Raw genomic sequence first — 11142 nt, 5'->3', positions numbered from 1 at the left:
TTCTTGAGCAATATTTGAAATAGCATGAAAAAGTGACAGGTTTTCATTTATACTTTCAAGTCATAACTGCTTAACATGCATGCATCAAAGCCTCAGGGGAACAGCCTGAGGAACATACACCATGTTGGTCCTGTTTGACCTAACAAACAGGAGGGGAGAGGTTGGTAGTCCCTCTGTCACTCCATGCGTCAACACATCTGTTAGGATGGGAAAAATCTCAGAACTGCCAGCTCTCTCCACTGACTTCCAAGGGAATCCAGCTGACTACCTCCAGCATGATTAGGTAGCTTGTAGATAGTTTAAATTGGGAGGAACTGGGGGCTTTTTCAACAATTGTTGAATAAAACTAGCTGAGGAGAAAGGGTAAAAGAGAGAGAGGGATGAATATTCTCTATGATTTGGAAGGGAAATTATTTTCAAGCGGGGGAGAGAAGCTAAATCTCCTTAGAGAGAGCTGAACCAGACAGAGAGTGCTGAAGAACGGTGGGGCAAGCAAGGCAGAGGAATGCATGTGGGTGCTCACTATTTTGCAGAGAGCTTTTTGTCTCTTTGCTTCCCAAACTAAACAGCAGCTTATTTTCCAAAACTCATGAGACTTCACAATAGACAGCCTATGTACTTGTTTGCGTGACTGTCAGTGTCCCTACAGGGGTAACCTGCTGGTGGGATCCAAAAGCAGTTTTGCTGGTCAGCATCCAGGCATGAACCAGGGAACTCTACATCTCTTCACATCTCAGTCTGTCAGAAGATATGGTCACACACACTGCCAGCTAGTGAACAGCAAGCACCCCACTATCCAGCAGCAGACCACGCAGTCCCACTTCTCCCATGTCACTGCTTTGGTAATGTGCAAGGAAAGGAACATCTGACTCTCCGTGTTACCCCAAGAAGTGAATCAGCAAGAGCTTGTCAAGCTTTTTTTCCCTTTTTTTTTTTTAAATCAACAAGAAATTAATGTGCAATTTGTCTCATCCAAACCCCTTCTCCTTACTCACCTCATCCTCTCTCTTGCGTTAAACCTCAGCCACTTAGTCATGCCTAAAATTAGACTTTTGAAACCGTGATGTAACATGCCCACACTTCTGAATACTAGAAAAATAATCTTAATATTTAAGTTTTCCTCCCTCCCTTTTTTCTCCCTGCTGTGACCACTAGACAATACTCCTTCACAACCTGGTAAAAAATCTGGCTTGCATAGATTCTTTACAGCCGTACAGGCTGGAAGAAGTAACCCCAGGAGACTTCATAATAGAAACTTAGAAAGTCTAGGGCTGGCTTCAGGTAAGTGAATAAGCATAAAACCAAAGCAACAATGAAACTTGTCAGATCAAGTAGAAGGTGGCTGCCTAAACTCACAGGACACGAGTGGCCTCAGAAATACCAGTTCTTCCATTCTTACTCATGCCCGCTCTCTCCCTCGGAAGGCTACAGAAACAGTCGCTGGTATAACACACCTCAACAATGCCAGTTCCAGCAAACTTCAAAAAATACACTGTGAGTTTTTTGAGCCAAGCTGTGTATCTGAGTTAGCCTGCCAAGAGCCAGTCCACATTGTGGCTCCATTTCTTGTCTCCGCAGCTCTGCTACCTCGGCACATGCCAGGAGACAAGCTGGAAACAAGCAACCAACTGCCCCCTCTGCTTTTGCATCACGGGTGCCCTTCAGGCCTTCGCCGTGCACCAGCGCCCATCGCGAGTGGTCACGGGCTGGCGAAACATCAGGCCCCAGGGACACAATAAGCAACAGCAGGTTGGGACCAAGGATTGCAGCACGCATGGCTGATGGGGAGTGAAAAGCCTCCCTTGGTGTGGCTGAGCGCAGCCGGTCGCAGCTGCCCAGGGGATATTCCTGCCTCTCTGAAGGGGGATTCTCTGTTGGGGAAAGCAGAGCGGCCGCAGGAGCCGGCAGGGCTGCTCCCCAGCACACTGCTCCCCTGGTGGCAACAGGCAGCCACCACCATGTCCAAGGAGCGGCCCCCAAAGCACGGCAACCCTTCCCGTCACCTTGGCGGCCCAGTGGGTGTTTCTCGGTGACAGATACCCCCCAGCCCTGTTCATTGCTTGGCTCTCCCCTCTCTGCTCATCCTCTTTCCTTTCTTCGCTTCCACTGCGCTTTTGCCGTAGAAGAAGCAATGACCCTATCTCTACAGTCCTTTCTATAAAGCAGCCCTTCCTGCCACTTCAGGTACTGTGCATATACAGAGCCCGTCCAAGGTTTCTAAAACACTGGTACACTGCCCTCCCTGTTCCTCAAGGGAGATAGGTAAATAGGATGCAGCATCTCAGACATCAATCACAGAAGAGCCCATAGTGCTGTAAAGCAGCTCACTGTGCTTGGTCGCACAGCAACACCACTGTTTGTAGGTCACGCAGAGCCCTGAGTTGGCTGCCTGCACACCCCAAACACGTAGACGTTACCTGGGAAGGGTTCAGCTGAGAGCGAGCGTCTGTGTGCCCGCAGCCGACCCGCTGGTGTGGCTCGTACTGGGTTCCTCAGTAGGAAAGACTGATCCAGCCTAGGAAGAAAGTATGCGAGCCTCCACACCAGGAGCAGGCCAGAAACCTGTTGCCAAATGATCTGAGCTTGTCACTTCTCGTTGGCCCCATCATCTGCAGGGAGAGAGCCTCTCTGGAGCCCCACTAAGCGTTAAACCAAATCCTGGTGTACCTCAGCGCAGGGCCTGGACAGCCCCATCCAAGCAGGACAGAGGAGCTCAGCTCAGGCCTAGTGCAATCTGGAAACACTGCCGCCGGCTCTGGGCGCTCAGTGGGGTAGGTGCCCACAGGAGGCTACGCAGCCAGCGCCCAGCCCCAGCCACGGCAGCCCCAGCGCTTGCGTTCCCGCAGGGACCGTCCCCTGTGCGTCACTGGGTGAGGGTGCTCAGTGCCGGCAGAGGTGGGCAGGGTCCGCTGTCCCGCAACTGTCTCATGGTGGGGCAGGCTGGAAGCACCTCAGGCAGAGGTGCTTGCTGGATTGGGGGACCTACTTCCCAGGAAGCACCTCAGATGGCCACCACATCCACAGACTCCTGCTCTGTCCTCTGAAGAGCAGGAGGATGGAAATATCTTCTTGAAGAAGAAGCGTTGGCCCATTTGCACCAGCAGCAGGCCAGCCTGCCCCATACGCAACCACGGCACTCCTGGGGGTGGCCTTTCCAGAGGCCCTGCCAACCACCAAAAGCCACTGGGACAAGATTAGCTGACAAATGCACAGACATGGCAGGAGGGATTTTTCTTTTCCTCACCACAGGAGGTAAAAAAAAATCGCAATGGCTAGCCCTGCAGAAGGAGCCAGGATATCCTTTCTGGTGCAGATATCCTTCCCCCCAGAAAGGGCACAAAATACTTGATAATTTTAAAATAAATTGGAATAATTTTAGTATTTTAATTAAATAAGTAATTTTACAGAGCTATTAACGGCAGTGTTAAATATCCATCAAGTTTTTAATGTTAAGATCAAGCAGGTATTTCATTAAATGAATAGATCATTAGCTAGACAATTAAATAGTCAACTTCAAAAAAGCTGCTGTGGCACAAGCAGCATACAAATTGACCCTGTGTCGTTGGAAATTACGTGAACCTGCTATGGCTTTACTACGAATCTTCAGTGTGCGTCCGCAAGCGAAGCTCTGGGCAGGTTAGAGCAATATTTGAGAAAGGGATCACAAAGCAGCACTGCACGTGGTGCTGGCAGCAGTGCCACTGACTCAACACGGTAGCAGCCTGCGCTCTGATTCAGCAGCAAGCCTAGCAGCACTTGGCTTTGTCCTGCAAGGAAACGCCAGCTCTGTCCAGCTGAAGAGATCCCAGCGCTAGTTATAACCTAAGAACGTCTGCTCTGCTGAACACTCCATGTCTGTCCAAGCTGCTCTCCCCTAAAGAAAGGAGACATGCCTCAGCATATGCTGCTAGCTTTGCTGAGAAATAGCTGCAAGCTTACAGATGTACGCATACAAACGCACACTCCTCAGCCGGACGTCTGTTCACTAGGAAAGCAGCACAAGGCAAACAGCAATGAGAAGGTGACAACAACTTCCAGCCCTTCCTGCCTGGGTCTGGATCCACCCCAACAACTTCCAGCCCTTCCTGGCTGGGTCTGGATCTACCCCCGGTCCTGTGCTGTGTGGTTTGCCCCTTGAAACGAGGAGGGAGGTGAGGGCAGTGAGAGAGCAGCAAGCTAGCAAAAAGCTTCTGAAACTTTGACCTTTCGAGGCACCTTCCTTCCTGAGAAACAGTGGAGAGCTCCGAGTTTTGCGGCAGCAGCTGCGTGAGCAGAGAGTGTTCAGCTTACTCTGGCCACACCAATAGCCAGTCCACTTTTAGGTTTCAGAGAAATACGTTTCTCTGAAGCAAGCACCAGGGAACCACAGGTCACACACCACTGAGCCAAGAGCAGATCACGGAAAAGGAAATAAACGCTGCATGCTGCTGAAGGGTTACTGCTAGCTGTGGCCAACACCAGAGCTGCTGGAAGCCAGGACCACAGCAAAACGACGCGTCGCAGCCACAGCCGCTGCGTACCGCCCCGCGGCAGCACGGCGGACGGCTCCCGAGCAAAGCAATGCAAGGGAAGCGCTTCGTGGGCTGGCCGCCGGAGCGAGTGAACTTTATTTAACAGCGAGTGCCACTTCCTCTCCTTGACCTTCAGATTGCCGTGTGGGAAACTCCCAGCAGGCCAGGCCAGCGAGGGGGCAGCGAGCAAACCGGGTGGCACGGCCGCTTTGGGGACGGCTGCGCTTACGCCGAGCAAGAAGCACCCTGCTCCCAAAGCATGTCCAGGCCAACCAGACACCGGGAGGAAAGCTGAGCGGGGGAGAGGGGGAAGGCATGCGTCCAGGCACTAAGCACGGGAGCACGCTGTCTCCTTGCAGCTTGCAGGGAAGCGCTCTCAACTGCTCTGCCACCTCTGCCCCGCTCATTTCCAAACTAGGGCTCAAAAACCAGGTCCAGAGCAAGGATGGGGAAGGGAAGGGAAGGGGGGGGGTCTTTCCAAAGCCGCCCACCCACGTTTCTCTCCACCCAAGCTCAAGCCTGCGTTTCGAGACGAGTCTCCTTCCCGAGAGCCGAGCAGCGCTCAGGCTGCCCAGTGCGAGCTGCCAAACGTGTCCCCTTCGCACCGTGAAAGAGCAGCGCTGCTGGGGGGGGGTGATTCGTGAGGGGCCTTCGCCTCCCTGCCCCAGGCGGTGCCAACACCAAACGCCTGCGTGGGCCTCCTCGCAAACCCCACGCTGCCCTCGCCACAGACTGCGCCCACGGCCGCCTTGCGCCTCCTCGGTCCCCAAATCCCCAACGTTTCGGTGCCGCAGCCCCCCACCCCTACCCCCCCCCCGCAGGATCCCTCTCTGTCCGCAGGAGCCAGGCTGGGCTTGGCTCCCCGATTTCCACCGCGCTGCCAGAGCAGCCCCCGACCCACGGAGGGGTCGGACCTGGTCCCTCAGCTTGAACGCCACAGCGGCGGCAGGCGCCTTCAGGGCTGTGGCTGTCGCAGAAGCCAGCTCCCCCGAATGAGGCGAGAACAGTGCCGCTTACTAGAAAAATATACTTTTATTCACCATCTGGTTTTGGCTGAGGGCTCGTTACAAGGGGGGGAGGGGGGGGGCCCGCTCGAGGCCTCGCTACGGATGGCGGCCGGCGCACTCCCGTGCCGCGCTGCCCCGGAGGGTGCCGGGCGCTGTGGAGCCCCTTCGAAAGGGGCAGCAGGGCAGGTTTTCCACGGGGGGCTGAGACGGGGTGGGCAGCGGAGCCGTGGGTTGTCCCGCTGCCCCCCGCCGCTCGGGCCCTGTCAGCGGAGGGCGGCTGCGCCAGCGCGGCCGAGCCCGGGGCGCACGGCCTCCCCGCCAGCCCCTGCCCCGCTGGGCCGTCACCGCCGTGTGGAGAGGAGCCAGGCACGCGCTGCTTCCGGAACGTTCCTCAGCACGAAGCCGTGGGGGCGAGTTAAATAAGGGGTGGGGGAGAGGGGGAAGGGGGGGAACACGTTTTCTGGGTTGAGAATGGTCGATAACTTAACACAAAATGAACCTACCACGCTTCACGAGCCAGCTAGTAGCGGGGGGGCGCCTGCAGGACGGCAGAGCGAAAGTGCGGCAGGCCCGGGCAGCACAGGCGGGGCAGCCATCTCCAGGCGCCAAGCCGGAGGAGACTCCTCGGCACTGCGGCCCCCGCGCGCTCACCCTAGAGGCCCTTCTCTGCCTCCGGCCGGCCCCCACGCGTACCCGCTGGCCCAGAGTCTCCCTCCAGGTGCCACACCAGCACCGTCATCTTCTCACATAGCAAAATCTCTTCTGCAGCAAGTAGTGAATGTCAAGGAGGTCTTTGGCACATCCTGGGTTTTTCGGGGTGAGGGGAAACATGCTGTTTATTCAGGTTGCCCCAGGACAAACCAGGTGCTTCCCAGAGCCCAGGTGTCCAACCCCGGAGAGCCTTACTTGTTCTCTCACGCCCTCTCACGCCAAAGGCCAACACATGGTTTCTTGGTGGGCTTCCTGGGTGCAGGACTCCAGCTTGCCCACTCGAGGAGGTTGGCGGCTGCTGCTCAGCCCACCCTCGCGCGTCCTAGTGTGTGCGGGGCTGCCAGCCGGACTCCGACAGCACTGTTTAGAGCTTAAATAAGCCAAAAAATGTCTTGGATTCCTCAAAATTAACCAGAGTGATTTTGGAAACATTGACGTGCAGACTGTCCATTTCTCTGAGCTTGAACAGAGCCCCCAGGTAGCTTTTCCGGGCCCACATCTTCTGATTTGCGCAGTAATTGATCTTTTTGTCCTCCATCAACACCTGGCTGCCCGGGGAGGTTGGGTTTTTCTTGTAGACAATGTGGGTTAACACCTGGCTGTTGCAGGTGCTTCCTCGGAAGAGCACGTTGGAGTATACGAAGTAGAGGCCAGTTTCATTGATCACCAAGCCCCGATTGCGGTACTGAATGCCGGCGGTGAAGGCATGCCCAGAGATCGGTTCCCACTCCAAAGGGAGGTCCTGCTGCGTCGGGTTCCCTGGAAGCCAAAACCAGAGTGGCAGTGTGAGAAGGACAGGCATTTTCTGGTTTTCTCAAGTCACAGCCAGCGTCAAGACAAGTCACCTCTTCCCCACATGCTCTTTTCAGCATGGGACATCTGCCCCAGGCCTCACAGATGTAGGAGCTCTCGCCGGCTGCTTGTTCAACACCAGTCACTTCTCAAAGTTTTTGGTCCCGCAAACCCCCAAGGCAAAACAAAAACCAAACCAAAAACCAGAGCCCTCACTGAAAAGCCTAAATGAAGGAGAAGATTTTAGCTGCGGGAGTGACATTGAACTCTCAGGGCATGCATGTTACCAAAGGAAACTGAGAAGGCCTACATGAAGCAGGATCCTCGCAGCTCTAACCAGGCTGCCCTTCTGCCCCAGCCACATCTGCCCTGTCCCGCTCTCCCTTCTCGCTGACCCCTCAGCACATACCTGTTAAGTGTGCTGCCTTCCTCTCTTCCTTTTTCGCTGACGCGCTCTTCTCCCCTACATGAAAACGGAGAAGACTTTAACCACATGCTCCATGGAGAAGCCAGCCCAGAGACCAGAAGGGAGCCCTCTGTGATGCTGAAATGGGGCAGCTTCAGGGCAGCACAAGGTGCATGGGCAACACGGCCTGGTGCAGCAAGGCAGATTGGTGCTCAAGCAAAGGCTTCACAGCAAGGAAGCACTGCAGCAAAGGATCCAGATTAATCAAAAGCAAGGGGAAGAACAAAAGAGCAAGGACAGCTTTCATTGAAAATGGCTCAGTCAATAAGCTCAAGCAGAGGTGTCTCCCTCAAGGTGCAGGAGAGGGCTGTCCTGCCCCATTAACTGGCATCTCTGGCCCATGCCAAGGTGACTGCTCATGTCCTGCCAAAGATGAGCCTGCTTTACTGCCCTCTTCCAGTCCAGCACTGCCAGGGGCACACGTCCCTGTGACAGCAGACAGGTAGCTGCTTAGTGCCAACCCTCCTTACAACTAGACCAGAAAAAATACTTGAGACTGCCTGCAAACCATCCTGCTGGCCGTGCAGACCTTACCCTGTGAGAGGCAGAACATAGCTAGGAAATCCTGGCCTCCTGCAGAGGGCTTGTGTCCCCTTGGAGAGAGAGGCCAGTGACAGTGAAAACAGGTGGGTGCTTGGAGCCCATGCCACCCTGTCCTTCCCCTCCATTCAGCACCCACTTCCAAGCACTAGGTTCCCAGATTTTAAAAGAAGCCTCTTCTTTTCTCATGCCAGGCAAATTCCATTTTCCTCTCTGCCTTCTCTGTTACACTATTTCCCTGGCTTTATTTATTTACTACCTTCAAGAATTTTGGGGTTAGTATTTATGCCTCACATTCAGGTGCTGCTAAAATAGCCTGTGATCAGAGCACTGAGGAGCTGGTTAAAATGACAGAGGAAGGAGAGCTAAGCAACAGATTACAAAGTTAATTGAAACAGGAGCTGCCCTTTCCAGGGAGTTATGCTGTTTCCAACTTCACTTTCATTCTGTATCAGAACAGAGTTGAAAAGAAATGAACTCTCCTACTAAACAAATCCTCAAGAAAAAAATATATTTTCAGATCTATCAAAAAAACTGAACAATTCTTTCTGCTTTAACCTTCTTTGCAAAGGGATATTATCACTGATAACATTATCGTGCTATGTAAAAGTAAAAAAAAAAGTCTGAAAGTTTCAAGTATAATTTTAATATTGTTCCATTCTAATAGAAACTCTACTTTTTTTTCCTAAATGAAATTTCAGAAAAATTGGCAGGTTCTTGTGGAAAGTTTCAATTTCACTGAAAAGACATTTCTAAAAGAAAAAAAAAAAAATATATATATATATATCATCAGGCTTTTCTCAATTAGCTTTGGCTGCAGTGAGACTTTGTACCAAAAGAATTTAGGAAAATATAAGTTGTCCTCTCAAGGGAGGAAGTGAATGGTCCACCCCCAAAGAAAATGAAACCCTCCGCATCCTCCCAAAATCTTGACAAGTAAGGAAACAAAGAAGTAACACGAATGATGCCTGTCTGGGATCTCTGTTCTCCTTCTTCTATCCATATTGTTGCTGTATATTAGGGCAGCTAGAAACTCACTTACTCTAGAGCCCCTCTAGTACCATCGCCCCATTGGGGACTGGGAGGTCCAGCCTGGGGGCAGATTGTCCCCATACCCACGGGTGATACCAGGGCAGTTTTCCTCCCAACAGGCAGGGTATGGGAGCCCTACCCGCATTCTGGAGATACATTTCTCATTCCAACCAAAGGAGTGAAATCAGCACTTTCAGAACATCAGAGCTGCAATCCTGCCTTTGCCCCCCCCCGCCGACATGGGGAGGGAAGAGTGAAATGGGAGATTTCAGAGAAGCTACAAAGAGGGAGCTCCTCTACCTACATCAACTCACCTATGAGCTTTTCCAGAGCTGGAGGGATGCGTTCAGTGCTGGCAGACTGTCAAAAGAAAAGATGACAAAGTCTCTTAGCATGGGAAGAGCATAACGGCATTACCTGGAACAGCCAAGGACTCTCTTTGACAGTGACTAGTTCTGGACACTCAAGGAGAACTGCGGAGTGGTAAGAAACACTATGTACAGGGACAGAGACCCTGCGGCACTTAGAAACACAGAGACATCCAGGCATATCATAGCCACCAACAGAGCAGTCCTCTACCATGTAAAACAACCCTACTCACACTAGGAGAGCAGACATTCAAATGTCTGCCCCATGGAGAGTTCTGCACCCCCTGAGCACCTCAGATGCATTTTTCGGTTTTTGTCCTTTCTTTTTTTTCCCCCCAGAGCCTCTATGACAAGCCAAACAGACTTTACCTCTCTGAGTTCAGCCAGTTCCTTCTCCAGGCGAAAAATCTGAAACATGCTCAGTCCAACTCCAGTGAGAGACAGCAGGATCAGCAAGGAGACCACCAGGAAGCCGACGTTCTTCCCTTCCCTATTGCCCCTTGGCTTTGTCCTCCGATCAGGTACTGGTGGTGGGAAGGGGGCAACGGGGGGTGTTGGAGGACAGGAAGTGCTGGGATTGGTACAGCCATCCACCCAGAAGATCTGAGGGTACAGGTAGTTCAGGTTCTGCTGCATGGCTGGGAGAGGGATGGGCTGGACGTGCTGTGCGTGATCTTCCATGTGGCAGCCAAAAGCTGCCAGGGCTGACCCAGACTGAGTCCTGGGGGAAGACCCACCTCTGCCTTTATACGCCTTCATCGCTCCAGCAGTGAACACCCAGCTCAGATGCTGTGCCTCTATGAAAGCCTCAAGCATCAGCAGCAAACCTCAAAGAGCTTCCGCCCTCAGCTGCAAGTTCAGGGTTGCCTGCCTGCTCCTCCCACACTGAGGCAGCACGCACACACACCAGGACAAACCCAGTGGCAGGCTGCTCTCCTACAAAACTGTGCCCAAAGGCTAGGCTCAGGAACGGGTGCACTGAGTAGTAAAGCACTGGCAGGGCATGAGAGTGCTGCGCTGCCAGCCAGGGGCTAAGCAATCAGCCCAGCACGCACGCCAGCCAACGACCCTTTCCAGCAGCCCGCTCTCCGCAGCCCACTCGCCCTGTGGTGCCCAGGACCAAGAGCAGAGGGGAACAACAAAGCCTGTCCTGCTTCTGGCCGCCTGCCTAAGAGGGAGGAGGCAGAGCTGAGGACGCTTCTCCTTGGAAGGATAAAGATCTGATCCCAAGTGTCACTGTGGGCACTGGGGAATTAGTTCATTTTGCGCAGGACAAATTACTTAGGGCAGTCTGTTGCACATCCCACCTTTCCTTTGCCTGCTCCCTAGGGCAGGGATTGTGTGTACAGTTTTGTATAATCCCTGACACAGCAGAGCCCTGGTCACAGATGCTGTGGTATAATAAACCAACGTAACGAAAAAGAGGAAGGCAACGTCAGTGCTGCAGCCTCAGCAGAGCTGCCCCAGGATTGACAGCCCAAGCACAGCCGGCTCAGTGGGCTGTCTGCACCCACACCAAATCACTGCATGGCACTGACCAAGCTGAACAAGCAGTGGGCTGTAACGCAGGAAACACACATCGTGTCAGAGCAAAATCAGGCTTCTTCTGGCAGCTTCTGCTTCCCTGTTTACTTCTGCAAACAGTATCACTAAACACACAGTCCTGTTCTGAACTGAACAAGCATTGGAGCTGGGAAGGTTGGTTTTTTTTTTTC

At 53.2% G+C, this 11142-nt stretch overlaps 1 protein-coding gene across 1 annotated transcript; it reads right to left on the bottom strand.

Annotated features, from left to right (window-relative positions):
- Positions 1 to 6473: 6473 nt before the first annotated feature.
- FASLG (Fas ligand) lies at positions 6474 to 10241 on the bottom strand. The gene is made up of 4 exons (XM_009672817.2): positions 9797 to 10241; positions 9374 to 9419; positions 7431 to 7484; positions 6474 to 6988 (listed from the first exon to the last, which is right to left on the bottom strand). The coding sequence occupies exons 1-4, from the start codon at positions 10184 to 10186 to the stop codon at positions 6594 to 6596; spliced, it is 885 nt and encodes a 294-aa protein (XP_009671112.2). The 5' UTR covers positions 10187 to 10241; the 3' UTR covers positions 6474 to 6593.
- Positions 10242 to 11142: the final 901 nt, after the last annotated feature.

This window comes from Struthio camelus, chromosome 8 (assembly GCF_040807025.1).
Source record: "Struthio camelus isolate bStrCam1 chromosome 8, bStrCam1.hap1, whole genome shotgun sequence".
NCBI classification, from domain to species: Eukaryota; Metazoa; Chordata; class Aves; order Struthioniformes; family Struthionidae; genus Struthio; species Struthio camelus.
The sequence above is the reverse complement of the archived record's forward strand: the minus strand, read 5'-3'. Positions and strand labels throughout refer to the sequence as shown.

Bases quoted from the DNA above. Each gene is read 5' to 3' on its own strand.
- FASLG (XM_009672817.2), bottom strand. From the start codon at position 10,186: ATGAAGGCGTATAAAGGCAGAGGTGGGTCTTCCCCCAGGACTCAGTCT. The intron at 9,420-9,796 runs GTAAAGTCTGTT...TTCTTTTGACAG, and splicing joins AACTGGCTGAACTCAGAGAG to TCTGCCAGCACTGAACGCAT. The intron at 6,989-7,430 runs GTATGTGCTGAG...TTTGGCTTCCAG, and splicing joins GAAGGCAGCACACTTAACAG to GGAACCCGACGCAGCAGGAC.